The sequence below is a fragment of the Ovis canadensis genome, chromosome 14, assembly GCF_042477335.2.
Source record: "Ovis canadensis isolate MfBH-ARS-UI-01 breed Bighorn chromosome 14, ARS-UI_OviCan_v2, whole genome shotgun sequence".
NCBI classification, from domain to species: Eukaryota; Metazoa; Chordata; class Mammalia; order Artiodactyla; family Bovidae; genus Ovis; species Ovis canadensis.
Window position 1 is genome coordinate 30160079 of NC_091258.1, and position 21694 is coordinate 30181772.

General features: G+C 49.7%; 1 protein-coding gene, 1 long non-coding RNA gene and 1 other non-coding gene across 3 annotated transcripts in view; 2 read left to right on the forward strand and 1 right to left on the reverse strand.

Annotated features, from left to right (window-relative positions):
• The first annotated feature begins 1338 nt into the window (after nucleotides 1-1338).
• LOC138418436 (uncharacterized) lies at nucleotides 1339-3351 on the forward strand. The gene is made up of 3 exons (XR_011248560.1): nucleotides 1339-1620; nucleotides 1973-2103; nucleotides 3016-3351. It is a non-coding gene; the product is annotated as an uncharacterized lncRNA (long non-coding RNA).
• A 5912-nt stretch (nucleotides 3352-9263) lies between these two features.
• Nucleotides 9264-21694, reverse strand: part of N4BP1 (NEDD4 binding protein 1) — a 56987-nt gene continuing 44556 nt past the window's right edge. Inside the window, exons 4-7 of the mRNA XM_069549794.1 lie at nucleotides 20822-20918; nucleotides 18384-18491; nucleotides 16367-16474; nucleotides 9264-14588 (exon numbers count right to left, since the gene is read on the reverse strand). Of these exons, the coding sequence (XP_069405895.1) occupies nucleotides 14231-14588; nucleotides 16367-16474; nucleotides 18384-18491; nucleotides 20822-20918 (671 nt within the window). The 3' untranslated portion in view covers nucleotides 9264-14230. The remainder of the gene's footprint in view (nucleotides 14589-16366; nucleotides 16475-18383; nucleotides 18492-20821; nucleotides 20919-21694) is intronic.
• TRNAW-CCA (transfer RNA tryptophan (anticodon CCA)) lies at nucleotides 19053-19124 on the forward strand. The gene has a single exon. It is a non-coding gene; the product is annotated as a tRNA-Trp (tRNA).

A 21694-nucleotide genomic window follows, 5' to 3' on the forward strand; every position in this document is an offset into this window, starting at 1 on the left:
GAAAACCGATTTGTGTTTACATTGAAGAAACTCCAGATTTCTAGGTTTTCTTGAAAAACAAAACCAGGAGGATGGGGCCACACCAGGCCTGCAACAACTGTCGCATGGCAGCGGTCGCCGCTGCTCTGTCCCGTGCTCTGCTCCAGCAGTGTTGCTGCCCGCCTCGCCCCTTCGGCCCTGGGGTCTGTGCTTCCTGCGTTAGGCTCTGGCTTTGCGGAAAGATGCCCTCTTCGGTACCCTGCATCTGGTTAAAACCTTGCAGTCGTTCAGAACTCAGCTCTGAACTCAGTTCAGAACTAAACTCAGGGTTTCTGAGCGACTCTTCTGGAGCTGAACAGGGGGAGGACTCCAGGCTGGTGATCTGGGAGCTCCCTGTGCTTTCTCAGTCCTCTGTCTGGGGTGAGGGGCTTGTTGGTGTGATTCACGCGGTTCAGGGTCTCTCTCTCACAGAGCTCCCTGAGGGCAGGGACCACGTCTTCTGGTCACTGCTGTATCTTCAGTGCCCGCCATGGTGTCTGCACGGGGGAGAGCTCAGTGAACGTCCAGTTCAAGGACAGAGGAGCCCTTCTCCTGGGCTGTAGCCAATGAAACATTAAGCTGCGCCTCATGTCCCTGCTTCCTCTGCACCCCCACCCTCTTGGTCTCACTTGATGACATTGTGCCTGTGAAAATGGCCCACCAGGATCCTCATGTCTCCGGCCTGCAAACTGTTAACTTCTAACAAGACAAACTGCACTCCCAGCCTGCGGCCTCCTGGCCTGACCGAAAGGTTTTAGCTGCTTTTCCTTCCTTTCCTGTTTTAATTAATTTTTAAATTAAGGCAATATTTATGTACATTAAAATGTAAAAATATAATTGTTTAGTCAGTGTTTTGACAGTAGTTTTGACCCATATACCCAGCACTCAAAACAAGATATAAAACAGTTCCAGGGGACTTCCCTGGTGGTCCAGTGGCTTAGACTCTGAGCTCCCAATACAGGAAGCTCAGGTTCCATCCCTGGCCAGATCTGCACGCCACAACTCAGATCTGGTGCAGCCAAATAAATATTAATATTAAAAAATAAAAGAGTTCCATTGCCCCAGAAAGTTCCCTCAGAGCTTCCTTTCACCGCTACTTTCTGATTGCTATTCCCGTAGTTTCGCCTGTTCTAGAACTTTCTATATGTAATTAATGCAGCATGTACGCTTCATCTGGCTTTTCTCCCTCAGTGTAACGACTGTGGGATTCATACATCCTGTTGCATCACCTGTACAGCCAGAATGGTATTGTCTAAGTATCTGCTGAGTAATATTCCATCGTCTGGATGTTCCACAATTGGTTTGTCATGTCACCTCCTGGACGCTTGAACTGCTTCCTGTTTGGGTGATTAGGAATAAAGCTGCTATAGATGTTCTTGTACAAGTCTTTTTCTGGACATATGGGTTCATTCTCTTCAGTAAATACCTAGGAGTGGAATATGCTGGGCCATAGGGTAGATATTCATCTAACTTTTAACAAACATCTGCTTGCTTTCTAAGGAAGTCTCAGTTTATTCTTCCTGCTCTTGGCCTCCTGTTCTCTGGATGAGAAAAACAGATTCCAAGAATCAGCAAAAATCAGAGCTGGACGAGTTTTCAGAGGTCAGCCCCCAACCCCTCACCCTGAAGTGGGGGAGGGGTGGAGTCTGTCCAAGGAAGCCTGGTGAGACCTGGAAGAGCCAGAACTGGACTGGTGCTTGCATGCTAAGTCGCTTCAGTCGTGTCCAACTCTGTGAAGCTATGTGTGAAGCTCTGTGTAGCCCTCCAGGCTCCTCTGTCCATGGGATTCTCCAGGCAAGAATACTAGCATGGGTTGCCATGCCCTCCTCCAGAGGATCTTCTGGACCCAGGGGTTGAACCCAGGTCTCCTTAATCTCCTCATTGGCATGTGGGTTCTATGCCACTAGCGCCACCTGGGACTGGTGGCTCCTGAAAAATTTGCTCCTATTTTCAGCCAGGTTGAGCGCATCTGTTCTTGGAACCAGGTTTCTTGAGAGAAATATATGAAGAGAATTGCAAGCTCAAGCCCCGGCCTACTACTCATGTAACACTCACCCCGAAGGAGTAATGGGAGATGCCAGCCAGGTAAGCGACCCACGCCACAGCGCCAGTAGGACAGACGCCGCACTGCCTTGTGCACAGGTGTCTGCTCCCTGCAGCACATGTAGGACCTGCTGAATACACAGGACTAGCTGATGTGCTGAGGGACAGGGGCCTTGCTGGGGGTCTTCCTGGAAGAGTGGGCATGGAGCTGATGCCTGGAGAACTACCCCTCCCAAAATCTTGCAGCAATCTTACTTCCATGGGTCTGTCTCAAAGGCCAGTCCAGTAGCAGGGTGGGGGCTCACTTGTTTTACATCTGGGGATATTGATACTCCAAGAGGGAAAGGGACAAGCCCGAGGGAGTTCACAGAAGAGCTGGAACCAGAATTGGTGGTGGTGGTGGGGGGCGTTCCTTGACCTGAGAGGAGATGGGCTTGGGGGTGGCAGGGGACTTCCGCCTTCACAGTCACCCAGAGAGCAGCCTGCATGGACCTGGAAGTGTGAATTTCCGCTCTGGACAGCTGGTTGCAATTATCAAGGGTAAGATAACAGGCAGGCGAGGGGCGCCCTGCCTTTAGAGAAGGGTGAAGGAAGGCAGGGTGCTGAAAAAAATGCCCTGGAATGCAAGCCAGCTGGACTGCTCTTCCTTGAATGTTCCAGCTTTCTAAAAAATGAAACTTTGCTACTTTTCTCTGGCCCACACCAATTGGGCATGTGATTCTGAAGACCTCATACAATTGTTAAAAACAAGAAAAAAGTGCTCTTTTTCTTGGAAAGCAACGGACAAGGGTTTTTCTGTAGATTCACTTGCCAGAGGGGACTCCTGGTTACTCCTGGGCACAGCTGGCTGGAAAAGTCCCAGAGTTCATGGGGCCCCAACCAGCTCCAGGGCACGAGAGTGCACAGGAATCCTGGAAGCCGCCTTTCTGCTCTTTCTCTCACCTTCTTTTTAAGGGTCCTGGTCCATCCTGTACAGAAGGAAGAGGGTGATGCCTTCTTAAAGCCCATTGGAAGTCAAGGTCGTGGTTACCTTGGTGAGGTGGGGAGGACACTGGGGGCTCCTGGAAGCTCACGTGTTCTGTTTTTTGTCTGGATGCTGGTGGTATGGTATGATGGGTTTGGAAACACTCAGAGAACTGCCTGTTTATGACTTGTGTGCTTATCTATATGTCAACCACACTTCAAACAGTTAAAAAAAGAAAAAAGAAAAAAAAAAAACAAGGCCTGAGTTAAATCAATAAATGTTAGCTTCATTTAAAAGAAATAATAAAGTTTCAACATGAAAAAAGATCAGATTTCAAATATTTTATTAACAAAAGCTTATCCGAAATCACTTGGTTTGCAAATTTTGCAATGAAACTGCTTTATGAATTAGAGTGATCTCTTTCTTGAGCATTTTCTCTCATGAATTATACTGAATTTAGCAAAATATGCTGCTTGGCACATAATAAAAACCCAATAACTTAATAAACAAATGAATTTGGCTAAAACAAAGAAGTTTAAAAAAAAGGACACAGGAATTAAGTCTGTTTGAGTAATATGAGGCAGACAACAGGCATTACCTTGTGAAATGGAGATGACCAAAGCTGAGGCACGCAGGAGTTAGGGAGGTTATACACTGCTGTGATTAGGAACGAATCTTCGCTCCTAGAAAAGCCAACTTGCCCTTTTCCCAGAGAGGAGCCAAAGCGCCTTTCCTATACCAGGGAAGGCCTTGCAACTCTGTGGTCACAGGTGACTGGACAGAACACACCTCGATCCCGGCTCTTCAGGGAAGCGACAAATGGAGGGCCCGAGGTGTTGCTGCCCAGCCGTCTTGGGGGAAGATCTAAGTGTGACCATCTGGTGAAAGGCCACCACATCCTGCTAACAGGTGGGGCTCCCAGGGTGTCTCCTGGGAGCCCAGCGGGGATTCCTTGGGTGGAGCCCATCCCGTCACCTCCTCTACCCACCGCAGGAACAGAGCTGGGTTAGCCAGAAACTTAGGCCAACTTTCTGTTCCAAGAGCCAGGAAGGGCTGGAGCAAGGGCTGTCTACAAGGTGCGGGAACAGGCTTGGGAAAGGTTTTTCCAAAGAGAGGACCATGTACCCCAGCTGGCCCCCAATTCAGAGAAAGAAGAAGGCAGAACACATCCCTTAGGATGAACCCAGCCCTCTTCCCTGACGTCTCCAGCCTCCCCTATGGCCTTCCTCTCCAGCTGCTGATCCTCTGCCCTGAGTGCTCTTCATCCACAAGCCCACCCCCTCCACCAGGCTGACCCCCATCCACCACACTCACACCTGTCTCTGGTCTCCTCCTATCATTGCCCCTCCCAGCAGAAAAGTACTCAGAAGGGACTAGAGACTGACATCAGTCAGTGGATGTATGGACACCTCACTGTGGCTTCTGGAGTCATTCACTGGACAGTTACTCACAGGCGTATGGACACAAGGGTTCAAGTCCTGGCCCTTTAGGTCTCGTCTCAGAACAGCCCTGCCTCCATTTTCACATCTGTAGGATAGGGGAATCATTCTTGCCTGCCCCACTGGGCAGCTGTAGAGACCCACCCAAGCAGGAAGATGGTGAATAGCTGTGGGTGGGACTGTGAAGGACACCTTGAAAGACCAGACGAATGGGGTCTAGGTTCAGTCTGGATGGGGCCGTGGGGAAGGGAGAGGGTCGAGGTTCATGTCGTCAAGTCACTTCCTGTTGGGAGGGCTCTCAACCCCTGGCCTCAGACTTTCCTGGGAGTCACCTTGACAGTGATGGCGGGTATGGAGGCCCCAAAGGTGGGTGAAGCCGGGACAGTAATTCTGACAGTAATTCTCAGGTGGCAGCAGCAGATGGCTTCGAGCTGGATGCTGAGACTTCTGAGGCAGGAAGCCCTCTGATGCCACCTGCGCTGTGACGGACGAGGGCCTCTTCCCACCAGCTGGCTTGTGCCATCAGCCGGTCACCTTCCACTGTCCCCACACAGCACAACTTCCATCTGCTGGTGATGCTCAGGCTGATGCTCAGTGCTCATGTTCAGGCCCTGGGCCAAGGAAGCTGGAAGTGTCAGACGACTAGAAACACTCTGAAGGAAGACACCGCCTCTCCCAGCGGGGCAGCAGGTGAGATCTGGACAAGGGCTTGCCTCACCTAGCGGCTGGGGGGTGCTGGAGCCCAAGCCCGCCGGCCTCTGCCTGTTGAACTAGGAGGTCTTCATGCGGCAGACTCCTCCGGTCTTCAAGGCACGCACTGACCCCGCTGGGCTCCCAGGCCCTGCCAGCACGTGTGGAGCAGTGACAGGTGTCTGCAGGGTGGGTAATGGCTGGCAGGAAGGCCCTTGCTTGGTAGAAAAGAGGCCGATGTCCCAGGAGGTCACCAGGAGCTCCACTCTTTGTTCAAAACCGTCCCTAGGTGTAAGTAGAGCCGGGAATCGAGGACACACAGCTGGGCTGGTGGTGGGAGAAATGGCCAAGCCAGCTGCAGCCACTGGTCACAGGAGAGAGGGCCCCATGCCCCTGCTCCCTCTGCTCTCCTCCTGCTCTGAGTCTTGCCTCTGTGGGGCCAAGGATTTGTAAAATACCGGAAGTTGGATGAGACACTGAGGACAAGCCCTTACTGGAGCCGCATGTGGGAAGGACTGTCAGGGGCCAGGGCCTTGTCTTGGGATTTCATCCCAGTGGGACCAACTCTTCACGGGACGTTGGTTCTCAGCCGGGGGCTCGCTGGGATCCCTGGGCTTCCGTTCACTGATCTCCCCAGTCCGGGGTGAGGCCTGGACGCCAGTGCATTTACAGCCCTTCCTCCAGGTGGCTCTGACGCACATCAGGATTGAAAACCACCCATTGTGAGGGTGGCGCCCTCACTTTCATTCAGAGATGAGGGGACTGGCCTCATCTGAGAGGGTAACTTCCTCTGATTACACAGCAAGAAGGGCCAGAGCAGGGCCCACACACCTTCACTGCTAGGGCTGGGGGAGCACGGGGCGCTTTGGAAAGGGCCCTTCTGGCCTTCTCGCCTCCCCCAGCACCGTCCAAGGCATGCAGCGGCTGCTCAGGACAGCTGGGGGACTGGGTAGAGGGGCTGGCAAGTAGAGCACAGAGGATTTGGTGCTGGGCCTCCAGCCCTCCCCCCACCACTTACCACTGGGCCTCAAGTTCCTTAGCTTTAAAGTGGGAGTAAGCGCCAGGGCCCTGACACCTCAGTGGGAAGGGGCTGCAAGACGGGGGTGGGACCTACTGTCGCTGTCGAGGGACCCTCGGTCTGGGAGGTTGTGAGCCAGTGTCCACAGCTTCTCCCGGCCAGCTGCAGGAGGCCCTCTCCTTCCTGCGGCCTTTTTTGGTGGCTGAAACCCTAGACTGATCTCAGAGCCAGACAGGCGGGCAGACAAGCGCATTCTTTTCAGGGGAGGCCCCCTCCTCCTCTCTCTGAGAGCCGCGAGGGGAGAGGACAGGGCCTGCCCAGGCTTGACCCCAGACTGGGTTTCAGGCTGTGAGGCCAAGTTGGGCTCCCTGGGGACCTGTGGAGGGAGTGGGAAGGAAAGCCCCAAAGGCCACCGTCTGCGGCGCGGAGTCTTATGGGAGGAGGTGACAGGGGGTTGATTCCAGAAGCCTCGAGGCGCAGGCGCTGCAGCTCCAGGGCTTACTCTGGGCGCTGACGACCAGTTTCTGGGCAAACCCCTGTCTGCCTAGGCTCCGTTTCCCTGATGGCTTTCACCAGCCCTGGAACCACATATGACAGGAGACTGGAACCGGAGCTGCAAAAAGGCTGCTTTCAGTTTCAAAAGCCATCAAAGGCCGTTTGACTGCTCTGTGTCCCCGTAAAGGAGCAGAAAGGAGGGCATGACGCACACAGAAGTGTACTCCGGACGGCGCTTCTACAGTGCTGGTCAAGTTAAACAAACAAGAAACAACAATGTGCTCCCAGCACCTCCCACAGGAACCAGGCTGGACATGGGCCCCACTCCTCAGGAACAGGGGAGGCAGCTTCCTTCCACAGCCTCCCTCTGGCCAGCGGGCTGACCACCTTGACCCAGGTCACAAGCCCTCCATTCTGGTCACTGGATGGAGGGAGGCAGTCCATCTCGGGTGCCATTCCGGCTGCCAAGTCACCTTGGCGGAGTCTGCCTCTTGGGGAGGTGAAATGGCCTGTAGGAATTCAAGTCCTGCATCCTGGACACACACACACGCACGCACGCACGCACGCACGCACACACACACACACACACACACACACACACGAGGGAGCGGTGGGAGGGGTGGGCGAGTCAAGACGCAGCCTGGAGGGGCTGTGTCAGCCAGGGGATCAGCGCTCCCTCACTCTGTGGCCAAGCAGTGGCTTTGCCGGCATCCCCCCTGCGTCCCGCCCTGCCATGAGCCCGCCAGGCACTCAAGGGCACCGACCCTGTCAGAGGACTGACGTCCTGCCCAGCAGACAGCAGGACCGCTGAGGCCCTGAGGAGGGTCTAGACCACACTCAGGATGAGTTGGCAGGAACAGAGAACATTCAGCATCCGGAAGACAAGGTCTCCGCCTCTGAGATGGCCTACAGGGTGTGAACAGTCTTGTTAAGTGTCCGCTGGGCTACAGGGCAGAGCCGGTCGTGACCATCACTGAGGGGGTTCTGCCAGGCGCTGCTCTAGGCCCGTTTCTTCCTCGTGGCAGCCCCAGACGAGGAGGGCTGGCCCCATCACGGCTGTCTAACCAGTGACATGGCAGAATGTGGAAGGTCTAACTCCCAAGCAGCCGGCCTGGCCTCTGTCCAGCTAAGGGACAGAGCAAGAAAATCCACATGAAGGTGTCTGTGAGACACAACTGCAAGAGGATGAAGATGCCAGGAGGAACCAGCCTGTGTGAGGGTGAGGCTCCTTGAGAGCTGACTAGGGGGCTCTCCTGCAGCTCTGACGCATGGTCTTGGGGTGGAGTCTCCTGAGGCTCCTTGAGAGCTGACTGGGGGGCTCGCTCTCCTGCAGCTCTGACGCATGGTCTTGGGGTGGAGTCTCCTGAGGCTCCTTGAGAGCTGACTAGGGGGCTCTCCTGCAGCTCTGACGCATGGTCTTGGGGTGGAGTCTCCTGAGGCTCCTTGAGAGCTGACTGGGGGTTCGCTCTCCTGCAGCTCTGACGCATGGTCTTGGGGTGGAGTCTCCTGAGGCTCCTTGAGAGCTGACTAGGGGGCTCTCCTGCAGCTCTGATGCATGGTCTTGGGGTGGAGTCTCCTGAGGCTCCTTGAGAGCTGATTGGGGGGCTCTCCTGCAGCTCTGACGCATGGTCTTGGGGTGGAGTCTCCTGAGGCTCCTTGAGAGCTGACTAGGGGGCTCTCCTGCAGCACTGGTGCATGGTCTTGGGGTGGAGTCTCCTGAGGCTCCTTGAGAGCTGACTAGGGGGCTCTCCTGCAGCACTGGTGCATGGTCTTGGGGTGGAGTCTCCTGAGGCTCCGTGAGAGCTGACTAGGGGGCTCTCCTGCAGCACTGACACATGGTCTTGCTGTGTGTGTTGTCAGTCACTCAGCTGTGTCTCTTTGTGACCCCCATGGACGGTTGCCCACCAGGTTCCTATGTCCACGGAATTTTCCAGGCAAGAATATTGGAGTGGGTGGCCATTTCCTCCTCCGGGGGATCTTCCCAACACAAGATCAAACCCGGGTCTCTTGCTTGGTAAGCAGATTCTTTACCACCGAGCCACCTGGGGAGCGCTGGTCTTTGGGATCTCCCTAAAGATGTGATGAGCCTCCCTTATTTAATCTGCCACGTGTATGGACAGTGATATGTATTTCACTTAAAGAGTCTTTGATTTCAAGGGATGTAAACCCAACATAAAGGAAAAGTGAAGCGTGTCAGGGTAACAGGCATCTGGGGAAGAATCTGAGTGCCATCAGGTTTCCATGACAACAGGAATCACACTGTCACGCTTCTGCTTCTCTCCACCCCGCCTCCCACCCAGGGCAGAAAACGGCCTCCATGAGATCTGCGCATGACACGTCTTAGCCCCCACTACCAGAGGGGGCAATCACAAAGCATACTTTGGCCTAGATGGGCCACCTTGTGGGCAGCAGGTCAGAGCACACTGCTTGGCTCAGCTGGGGGCAGGTGCCCATTCCTGGACCTGGTGGTGGTAGAGACTTGACAAGAAGGAAAAATGGAGAGTAGTGGGTTCCAGGGAGCAACTGCCGAGAATCTGATACTTGAAGGCCTTGCTGGCTGCCAGATGCCGCTGTCAAAAAGGCACCATCCTCCAGGTCAATTGAGCAGACTTTATTGAGCACCTATTAAGTGCAAGGCACTGTGCTAGGTGCTGAGGGAAATACAGAGAGTGAACACAGAAAGCCCTGCCCACGAGGAGCTCACAGTCTAGAAAGAGAGGTAAGACAGATACACGATCAGCCGCAGTGACACCAACCAGAGAGGCCAGTGCCGGGAGCAAGACACAGTGCTGCGGGGTCACGGAACACCAGGAGGCTGCTTCTGGCCAGCAGCTTTAGGCAAGGGCAGAGAGGGCACAGGGCTGGGCCTTTGAGGGGGAAGCCATCTGGGAGAAAGGGTATTTTAGCAGAGGAGAGATTCACTCGGAGTAGGAGCCCACAGGTGACGGAGGAAATTGTGCGGCTGCAGTGAGTGGGCCATTATGTATGACTGGGAGGTAGACTGCCAAGGATATTAAGCTCAGGAGGGTCTAAACTTGATACTCTGGTCAAGAGAGCCACTGGTCACTGACCAAGAAGAGGGGTGTGCAGACGCGTATCTTCAGAAGATAAATCTGGCAGCTGCGCAGTCTCAGGGGGGTAGAGGGGGAGAGCTGTGAGGCGGGCTGACAGGTCAGAGCCTGATTCCCACAGGGAGGCCATGAGCACAAGATGCGGGGCAGGGGGCAATGGCCAAAAACGGAAAATGGTGGATGAGGGGACCTTGTAGCAGGGTGGGTGGGGAAAGACAAGAGAACAGGCGCAGGCAGAGGGCCTGGGGGCAGTGGGTCTGGGGATGTCTCAGGGCTTCTAAGTAGAGCTAAATATGCACTCATAAGGGGCAGGGCTGGAGCTGGCAGTCACTTCAGCAAAGAGGGGATGGTTCGAGTCAAGGAAGTGTGCTGATCTCTAAGGGTGAGCGACTCTCAAAATGTGGGCCATGGACCACCTGTGTGGGAACCATCCAGGGAATTTGCTGAAATGGCAGATTTCCACGCTTTACGCCAGAGCTATTGAATAAACCTCTCTGGGGGTAGTGCCCAGCCATCTGCATTTTTATTAATGACTGCCCTCCCTATCATGCGTCCCACAGCTGGTCTGAAGTTTGGAGACCACCTGTTGAGCTGGTCTTTCTGCTGAACTGGCCTTTAGGTATAAGAAGGAAAAGGAATGAAGACTGTTTAGGAGTGAGGGAGATCTCAGAAAATAGGGAAAGTAAGGGTCAACAGTCGCAAAGAGTCGGACACGACTGAGCGACTGAACTGAACTACTCCTTGGAAGGAAACTTATGACCAACCTAGATAGCATATTAAAAAGCAGAGACATTACTTTGCCAACAAAGGTCAGTCTAGTCAAGGCTATGGTTTTTCCAGTGGTCGTGAATGGATGTGAGAGTTGGACTGTGAAGAAAGCTGAGCGCCGAAAAATTGATGCTTTTGAACTGTGGTGTTGGAGAAGACTCTTGAGAGTCCCTTGGACTGCAAGGAGGTCCAACCAGTCCATCCTAAAGGAGATCAGTCCTGGGTGTTCACTGGAGGGACTGATGTTGAAGTTGAAACTCCAATACTCTGGCCACCTCATGCAAAGAGTTGACTCATTGGAAAAGACCCTGATGCTGGGAGGGACTGGGGGCAGGAGAAGGGGATGACAGAGGATGACATGGCTGGAAGGCATCACCGACTCGACGGACATAAGTTTGAATGAACTCCGGGAGTTGGTGATGGACAGGGAGGCCTGGCGTGCTGCAACTCAAGGGGTCGCAAAGAGTCGGACATGACGGAGCGACTGAACTGAACTGAAGGGTCAACAATGTCATGCTACAGTTACTGAATGTGGACACGGAGATTCAGGATTGGGAAAAGGTTTCCGAATTTGGAAACTGACTGGTCTCCAATGACTTCCCTCAATTAATCCCACGTGATGGGGTGGAGGCCAAGTTTGCAGACACAGAAGTGAAAAGTGGGAGGGGGAAGGAAGGTAGCAATGAACAGAGATCCTTAGGGAAATCAGGTTGTTTTACTCTCAGGATCAGAAATATGTAGGGAAAAATGAGAGAGGTAGATGAGAAATGGAGTGAGTTAGAGTAACTAACCAAACAAACTACAGCTGGGAGATGAGAGGAGATGGGCTGAGGGACCCAGGATGAAGAGGACAGGTGGGGACGTAGAAGGGTGCTGTGGAGGTAGAGGTGGGGGGAAATTCCTTAAGGAAGGCCACGTCTCAGGGATGTATGGGAGGCAGGCTGGGCCTGAGGTGGGAGTGGTGCCAAGGCCCAACTCCAGTGGGCCCAGTGCCATTTCCCATGGTGGAGGGAAGGGCATGAGACTCAGTGGGGGTGGAGGTTCAGAGCATCACGGATTCTATTTGCGGATCATATTCCACAAATGCCACAATAAGCCTAAGCGATAAAGGAAGATTATCCCTCCTCTCACTGACACCAAAAGCTACAACAGGTCAACGGAGTCCCTGATGGCAGTCACGCCCTGCTAAGCCTGCCAGAACAACGCTGACCCTTCATCCAGGACGGCTGAGCCTTCTTACTGTTTTTCTAGCCACTGGACTATAGGGTCTCAAACACTGACTACTTGACAGAAAGACCAAACCAGTCTTTCTTCTCCCGGGTGGCAGTCTGGGGCATGGGGAAGAATGCAGGCCCAGAGATCATTCAGCATCACTGCCTACTTATTCTTTAACTCCGGACAACTTCTCTGAGTCTACCGAACGAGGGTGGCACCCTCTGCCCTGGCACCTGCTTCGCAGGAATGCCATGGAATACAGGGTGCTGAGTCGCCTGGAGGAGTTAGAACACTGCTGCAGACACTCCCCAAGGTGGCTCCGAACACCTACCAGGGGAGGCAGACCGTGAGTGTCAACACTGAGCCTGGTATTAAGAGGAGTCTGAGAACAGGTAATGACTTCTTAAAAGAATGGTTTGAGAATTGAGCTTTAAAATATTAAATTTAACTACACTTGACAAGATTTCAGAAAGAACTGCGGATTCTGTTTCATGTTGTAATTTACCAAGGCAAGTAAGTAATGCTTTTCTGCAACTCCTCCCACTTACCTTCTGCACTCTGCCTTCCGGCACTCAAGAAAGAGCAAAGGGGCTGGTGGAGCTCTCAGAGACAATACTAAGATCACAGAGGCTTATGTAATTCAAAGGTCAGGTCACTTCTAGAGCCTACAAAACTCCTGACCTCTAGGCCTAGCCAGCTCTACCTAGCAACAGTGGAGCTTCAGCCCCACTTCCAGGAAGACCAGTGGCTAAGTCCTGGCAGTCAAGGCGTGCCCCTCGGGTCCTTCTCTGAACAGGAGCAGTGATGGATTGGCAAGGCCACTTGACCTGGAAGGTAAAGTCACTGTGAGAGAGACCCAGCCCTCACACCTCTGCTGTTGTTTTTAAAAACCATCATTTGTGAAGCTGAGGCACAGGGCTGTGACTGAAGTTGCCTTCTGGCCTCCACGTGCACAGCTGGATGACTTGGGTATCCTACCCCCAGCTGACAACCAGCTCCACACCAGAATGCATCTTAAAGGCATCCAAGAGAAAACATGACTGAAGTCCGAATTTGGCCACCCGAGGACTCTGGACTCACCCCTAGAGGGATGCAGGATCATACATGCCTGGAGGGAGCACTGTGGGGAGCCAGCCAGGTCTGCTCAAGGCCAACTAAGTCCCTTCACCATGAAGAACAAATCTGAACTGAGTCCTCTGGAATTGTTTCTGGGGGCCACAAGAGATGTGATCTACAAGGCAGACGTGAAACTGATCGTGAGCAGCCTGGGGAAAGCACAAGTATAAAATACAAAGCCCTTTGAAGGTCCAGAGAACAAGAATGATATTAACAGTTAATTATCCAGAAAAAGAATTTCCACTGACACAGAATTTAGGCAACACTGAAAACACAATACTAAGATATCAATTCTGAGAAAGACCCATAGGAAGGGCAGCTTAGGAGAACACTAAAGAGATTAATACAGGAAAAATAAATATGGGGCTCTGGGCCCCCACAGAAGCTACTAATGCTATTTATTGGCTTGGGTCATTCTCGAGAAGAGAAAGCCAGTTTTTTGGCAAAGCTGCACAAACTTCACCTGGGGCGTCTCCCAAGGTTGTGGACACCAAACTACTGTAATAATGACGCTCTTCACTAAACTTCCTCACATCCCACTAGTATCTTCAGAGCTAAGATGTGACTTCTAGAGTCAGTCAGGGACTGAGTGGTGAGTGTCCCAGCCATGCATGAGGGATCCAGTCCACTGCTGTGGACTTGGGCGCACGTCCAGACAGAGGGCACTTGGAGCCTCAGTTCCCTCTTCTGCAGGGTGGGAAGGGAGGAAGGGCTGGACTACGTGGGCTCTCAAGTTTCTCCCAGCCGGATACTCCGTGCATCTAACTCTACCCTGGTCATTAACAATGGCTAGGCACAAGGTGCCATCTAGTGGCACCACTTGTCCACTCTCACAAATGGCTCCAATGAAAGACCCCCCGAGGAGCAAAAATGAACTCCTACGGACTCTAATTCCAGGGGTGAGGGTAGAGGAGGCTAGGAGGGTGAGCACACTTCATGTCAGTGGACGTGACATAGTCATCTCAAGAAAATATACTTTAAGAGTTCTTGCTTTCCCTAAGAAAGCAACTTTTTTTTTTTTAAGAAAGGCTAACCATATCCATTTGTCAATATTTTCAGCATTAAGGAAAATAGTTTAAAAAACATAAAAATGTAAGTGCACTCAAGAGTAACTGCTATTAAACAGTTCTGAACAGGCAGAAAATGTAGACTTTCCTTTTACAGAAAATGTTAAATCTGTAATAGCAGCATAATGTATATATATAAAAAAGCTGGTTTTGAAAACCCAGATTTTTTTATACACAAAACATCTGTGTTTTTTCCTCCTATACACTACAACAGCATTTCCACTGGGAAATTGGTTTCTTCACATTATGTCACTCCCTGCTGCCACGTGCAGACACTAGCTTGCGTGTATGTGTCTTCAGCCCGGAGCCCCAGCTCCCAACAGCCTTCAGTCCAATACCATGGCGGAGAGTGCGTTCAGGTCTTTCATGTATGGATGAGCCGCCAAGATCTGGTCGATTTTCAGTTTCTGCTCCGAGTCAGGGAAGATCTTCAGAAGGGCTTCCCTCAGCTCGTTGGTTTCTGCAGGAGATCTCTGTGCTGGCATGGGCAGATTCTGCTGGATGTTGGGAAGGTTGGGCAAAAGTGGGAAGCGGGGTTGCTGAGGAAGCCAGTGGCTGGGTGGGGTGCCCTGAATCCGGGTCGGAGGCTGGTGGCTGGTGCTGGCTGCCTGGGCGCCAGGGACTCTGAAGCTGGGGTCAAACATGCCCACACTTGGCAGGGCGTTGAGTAGGGGCTGCATATCTCTGTGAATGGAAGCAAGCCCTGGTGAGCTAGGTTAGAAGACAAACAAGAAATCTGTCTAAAAAAATCTGCCGCTGACACCAAAACTCAAGGAGCTGCTCCCTGGCCTCTGAAGGCAAGAGAAGACTGCAGCCATGGCAGGGAGGGCAACCACCCACAGACAGGCTGGTGGGGATGCCACTAACACCAATTCCAGGCCAGTCGTGACAGGGAATGCTGGCTCTTCCTGAGCCACTCCACTTCCTGGCCTGCTGCTGTGAGGACTGACCCCACCCCGCTGCTTGGCTCTGAACCAGGGTGTACCAGGAAGCTTTCAAAAGATCTGGACACAGGACCATACTCTCTTGCAGATTCAGATTCTCTGTGGGGCCAGGCTGATGGGGATCTTCGGGCAGAGAGGCTGCCTCCCCAGCCCCTCAAGTCTGAGTGAGATGTTGGTGTCCACAACTTGAATGCACGTGAGTGTGTCTGGGGCATCTCTACCATTAAAAAGCCCCCACTTGATTCTGCCTGCAGGAGAGAAACGGCGCTGACTGAACACTTTTCCCAACTTCAAAAGCACAGTCCCTCCGTGGGGGCGGGGGTGTGTGTGTGTGTGCAATGACTAACTTCGTATTCAATAGCTCTTACGTGAGCAGGCAGGACTGAGCCTGATGCCAGGCTGCTGAGGCTGGAGGAGGAGAAAGAACTCTCCTTCCGTTAAGTTTGACCCATGGACCCTGATGCTTGCACACAGGCCTCAGGTCTTAAAGCCTAGCAGAGAATTTCCAAGTTCAGACTTTGGAAGAAAAATAAGATGTATGGCCATTCAGCAGGTGCTTAAAATGGCTACCATTCTCTTGGTGGAGGCAGGTAGAGAAGTCGGACCTTTGGGAACGGAGCCCTCATCTGTGTAATGAAACACAAAGGCTCAAAAGATAAATGATTCACAAGACCTGGGAGTGGAAATCATGCTGGTCTTGTGTGCTGAAGACAGTTCTGTGTGAGCCACCTGCCCTTTCCAATCCAAACCCAGAATCCCCCAAAGGCCCTGTCATAAACGGAGAGGATCAGCTCTAAAGTCTCACTGTCTTGAATCGCTGGGGGAGCTGTCTCTCATTCCTTTCAGCTTACACCCCTTTCAGCTGAGAAATACACAGAAATGTAGCTTATTTCACTTTTTAAAAAGAGAAAAGGCCTATCACTGGGGGATACGATCTGCCATTTAGGCACACAGGACTAACAATGTCCATTCTTGAGAACTCTGAAAATGGAAACACATCTTTAAACACAAAAAAACAAACAAACCCCAATCTACAAGAAAGAAAACCTAAGCTATCAAATTCATTTCAGACAAATATAGAACACTTGCTTCTCTACTCGGTGAGGTAGATAGTAACAGTTTCCCAGGTAGTGATTCCTGAATAGTAAGTAAATTCATATAAGCATAAAATATCCAAAGTCGATGACTTGGCGAAATGACCTCAAAGAGACACACACACACAGAGCCTGGTCAGCACCCACGAGTGCACGGCTGCCAGCACCGCCTGCCCTGTCTTCTCTGACCACAGAAAGTCTGGCTCCCACCCTCTCTTCTGGGACTAAAACCGAATGAGCCACAGATGAAGATTCGGTCTCTGGGAGACATTCCCCCTATATTTCACCAGCACTAAATCTAAGGCTATTCTTGGAAATAACACACCATTCATAACACTCAGGGAGAAAGTGCACTTGCACTTGAAGCACAACCAACTGAAACAGATTTGTGAGCACAGGACAACCCGGAAAAGGAAATAAATACCTAAGGAAGACTTCCTTCCGAAGAAATTCTTCTAATCGAGGTCCACTTCTTCCCAGAGGGTCATCAGGAACCATAAATATGTCCCCCACAAAGGTATACTGGAGCAATCTACAACAGGGAGAATAATTACAATGTGGGGGAAAAAAGTAAATTAAAAGACTGCTTAACCGAATCCACCTGCAACGCAAGAGACCCCAGTTCAATTCCTGGGTCGGGAAGATCCACTGGAGAAGGGACAGGCTACCCATCCCTTCTTGGGGTATTCTTCTATCAGTATTCTTGGGCTTCTCTTGTGGCTCAGCTGGTGAAGCATCTGCCTGCAACAATGCAAACCTGGGTTTGATCCCTGGGTTGGGGAGATCCCCTGGAGAAGGGAAAGGCTACCCACTCCAGTATTCGGGCCTGGAGAATTCCATGGACTGTGTATGTATAGTCCATGGGGTCACAAAGAGCTGGACGTGACTGAGAGACTTTCACTTAACAGCTAAAGCAAAGAAAACCAAACACACCCCATGAAACCACTTTCTCTTTTGTATACAAATACAACAGAGTGAGAAACTTTTACCTACTGGCTCTCATACTTATCAAGACTTTCATATTTTTATCTGGGCTTGGGAAGCAGCTTCCTTTCTTAATATAACGTTCAATATAACTTTGAAAAACAAGATGGAAAGACTGTCACCATAGGATACAATGGGTGCTCAGCAAAGGTTTAAGTTTTGAATAAATGAGCTCATAAGCAAACCTACTGATGTTCTTTTAAAAAGGGAATTAGTATACCAAGAAATACTGAAGGTCAGTTGAATATGATTTATCAAGTCTAGAAAAATGTTTTTAAAAGTCCAAATGGCTGATTTGCTGCCTAGATCTTGGTTTCTGCCTTGCTTTATGACTTCTGGAAGGCAGTGGGTTGGTGTGTGAGTGAGTCTTCACTTAAACCTTCTATGCACACACAGATGAGCGTCCAACAGACACTGACAATGAGCTCAGGGCACAAATCCAACAGAAACATGTGCTAGAAGATTAATGGCTTGTTAACTGTGCCCAAAAGGTCAAAGACCAATTCTCACTTCAGCTATCAACAACAGTTTCTTAACAGCATATGGGTCAAATGCATATAGTAACTAACTTTCACCTGGGTATCATTTTCTAAAACCCTCTAATGATTCAAAAAACATAAATATCAGACAAGAGGCAACCATGAAACCCCCTAGACAGGTAAGTATGTAGTTATACTAGTTATATACCAGTTATACCAGATATACACAACCTCAAGATATGTTTTTTAGATTTCCGGCACTTATGACTCATCCCTGGCACTACCATAAGACTACTGGTTTTTGGTAAGTACTTGTCAGATGATGCTTGTTTACAGAAAGTCCTGGAAGCCTGTGTTCACTGATCTTAATGCAGCTGAACACACTCAGTGTCATCACAAACAGAAAACTTACTTTGTTATTTTGGATATTCAATGTGCTTTCAATACAGATGACTAAACTTTGATGGTAAAATGCTCAAGAAAAGTATCCAATATTAAAAAGTAGAAGTATTCTTTCCTTTCCCCAAAGTGAAAACCCAGTCAGCATACTGATTTTGGTACTATCCTCTTGCTGAAATCACAGCTGTTATCAAACCTAGCCTTCATATTTCACTGTTGAGTAAAGCCCGGGGGAGGCCCAATGACTTGCTCAAGTGTCCCTCGGCATCAGGCCACGGTCAAGCTAGGTGGTCATTTCTGCTCCATCACACAGTTAACTGGGCCACAAAGATACTCCTCTTGCCAGGGGACAGTGGTCTACAGAAGACGCCTGTGGGCACCAGAGCGCATTCACACATGGCCTGCTGGTGCTGCTCTGTGCTTAGCCCTCCAGCTCACTGACAGGGGCCAGCGACCCTGCGGATTGGAAGCACAGTCTTATGGTACCTGTGGTCTCCTGAACTGCTTCCAAGGTGGACAAAACACAAACAGTAAACAACAAAAAACATCTCTGACCAAAGACAAAGAAAAATGTTTTACCTTTTTGTAATTATTTCTCTCCAGGAGACTGACTCAGTAACAAATTCTCTGAAGTTATCATTTGTTACAATTATGCCACCAGTTTTGTCTGCTAAGTGTAGTAGAAACCTATGGTAATATAAGAGTGGTTAAAACAGGCAAGCAGGCATCCCTAGCTCAGAGTAGCTTTACTATAAAAAACAAAAGGATTTCCTCTTCACAGGAAAATCAAAGAATTTAACCAAGGTTGGGATGCAGAAAAGTTAAGCCCCTGTCAACTGAACATCAACTTGAAATACTGAACACCTAAAATTACTAGAATGATTATAAATGAAGGTCTGGTTTTCATAAAATCTTTTTAAAAAATAATCTTAACCACAATTTACACATTTTTCTAGACAATTTGTATTATCAATAAAGAGTGGTAATATGATAATGCATAAGGACTAAGAAGGAATGAATCAGAATCGATGCCTGTGAAATCACTATTCAGTTTTCAGTTGCTAAGCTACAGTACTTTGGTTCTAAGATTAGCCTTGCCACAGTCAGCCCCGCATTTTTTTTTTTAGCCTAAATTCACATTTTCTGCTCTGACTTAAGAAGATGTCCAGAACTGGCATTAGGTTTAGTCCAAGTTATAGATACACTCAAATACAAATTATGGGAAGATATATGGTGATCGTATGGGCTTCCCTGGTGGCTCAGAGGTTAAAGCGTCTGCCTCCAGTGCAGGAGACCTGGGTTCGATCCCTGGGTTGGGAAGATCCCCTGGAAAAGGAAATGGCAACTCAATCCACTATTCCTGCCTGGAGAAGCCAATGGATGGAGGAGCTTGGTGGGCTACAGTCCACGGGGTCGCAAAGAGTCGGACACGACTGAGTGACTTCACTTTCACTTTTCACTTTCATATGGTGACCAAAAAGTTTAACAAGTAAACATTACAGAGAATTCTGTTTCATCATTCGAGATTATTCATGTTCAAACCCTCTTAATGAGAGATTTCTGAGGATAATATGAGTTTCGTCCCCTAGTCAGGATGACCACATTTGTCTGAGGCAATGCAAACAAAGATAATGAAACAATAAAATGAGTGAAATCACTGGAATTAAAGGCGCAAAACAACTGCTTTTATTATCAGTAGGGGGTACTTAAAAGATCAAAAAACAAGCCTCATTAGTTTCAGAAATCTTAGGAAAACTTGATAAGTAAATATATTTAGCATGAGTATCCTAAATTATTTCTAATTGGCATGAACAGTAAGTAGTAATGTTTGTCTACAAGTATTAATGAAAATAGGCAGTAAAGCTTCTGGGCGTGCACTGTGAATCAGGACACATGTTCACATCTGCTAAAAACCCAGAGAGCCATATAAATTAAGTGGAAACCTAGTTTGCACACTTGCGTATGCATTCAAATTCTGTAGGTGTGAGAAGGGAGCTGCTGCGGTAACAGCATCGGAAGGCTCTTCATGAGCCTGGCAGTCCAACCCGCCTTTTCCTGTGAGCTCTCCAGGGTCGCTACCCAGTATCTCTGGAGCAAGGGTAATCCCTCCGTCCCAATCTCCCAAAACTTTCTCACCTACGCCCCTACCCCCAGGTGCTTCCTCCCGCACTCTTTCGTGCCATCTCGGATTCTCCCCAGATCTGGTCTCTCATACCAGCCTGGTGAAGGGCAAGAGGTTGTCAGTGAGGAGGCCCTTCGGACCTTCTGCTGAATGTCTGCTATCACTCCAAGTTATCTTCCCCTGCCAAGCTCCTCTTTTCATCTCTCACCCATCTGACCATCATTCACTACCTTGGGTTACAAGCTAAGCGCTGTCTTCCACGTGAGGGAGCACTGTGGTAGAACAATGAGGCAACACCACCAGGGTGCTGTAAGGGCTAGAGGTCAGAGTGACAGAAGGTGAGGGCAGGAGAGCAAAGAACAGGACGCCAGCACTTCAGTTCCTAGACACTCGCCTCAGCACCTGCTCCCTGAGCAATGTACCAACCTAAGAAAGGCAGCTTATTCCTTTAACACGAGGGTCAGCTGAGACCATCTTCTATTATATGGAAGAAATGCTGAGGGCTCAGGCATCACAGTGACAGACTAAGTCACCAGCCAGACAGAACCAGGAGGAGACAGAGGAAGTGTGAAAAGCACCCTTGAGGCTGCCACACTAAGACAAGACAAACATTACTTCTAGAAGTATTTAAAAAGACTACAACTCAATGTGGGCTTTTACTTACAGATTCTCAGCCATGTTTTATTAAAAAAGTTTTTTAACTCAATAGCTTCTTTGGTAATGTCCCTGAATGTATATATAACCTTAAAGACTATGAATGTTAAAATTCTCAAACTTGGGTCAAGCATGTCCTTTTAAGATGTGGATTCAGGTGCCAGATGAACTGTCTGGTGGAGCAGATGGCTGGCTCCTCACCACCCCACACCCACTTAAGAAAGAAAACAGCCTTTCATACCTGTCATCATGAGAAGCAATTCTTTCTCCAAAGACCATCCGTGCAGGAGTTAAAGATAATATTCCAAGCTCCTGGAGCTGGGTTAAGAAGTGCTGTTCTGTTTATGGAATAAGTTGAATACACATTCAGAAAAAGGCTAACTACCCAGATGTTTCAATGAATGAAAGCACCCCCAAATGTTTCACTTGGAGACTTGTGGGTAACTTTTTTTCTATTGACTCACAAAGATTACATTTTATGAACTTACTGGGAAGGGGGAAAAAAACCAAGGAAGACATATTCCAAAACAAATGTAATGTAAAAATTGACTTTAGCTATTTTTTAAACTTAAAAATGTTCAACTTATTTGCTTAAGAATAAACCATAAACCTATACATAAAGGATCTTACTATTAAGAACTTTTTCTCAGCTCTATTACAAGCAATAGAGGACAAAGAGAGTGAGGGCCAAAGTCCCTGAGAGAGGGCAGGGGATGGACTAGAAGAGGGATGCCAGAGAGGCAGATAGACTCTTCTGTCCTGATCCCGAAAAGGACTGCTTGGTCCCTATTCCAAGAGTCTGTCAGATCTCCCTCTGATTGCTACCCTATCTAATCTCTTCTCTGTTATCGGTACAAATATTTACTGATTTTCATGGGAGTGGGTCATGACAGAGAAAGAAGAGGGCCAAAACCACAAACGAGTAATAGGCAAAACAGCAGCTACAGGCTCAGGGTCTGAGAGTCCCACTACTACATTCCCTACAGTGGCACTCACCACTGACTCAGGCTGAAATGTCCACACACAGTGCTTTATGGCTCTAGAAATGCACAGCACATAAGGCTTACAAGACTCTTTCAGGGATCCTACTGCAAAAATGACTGAAATGAGTAGT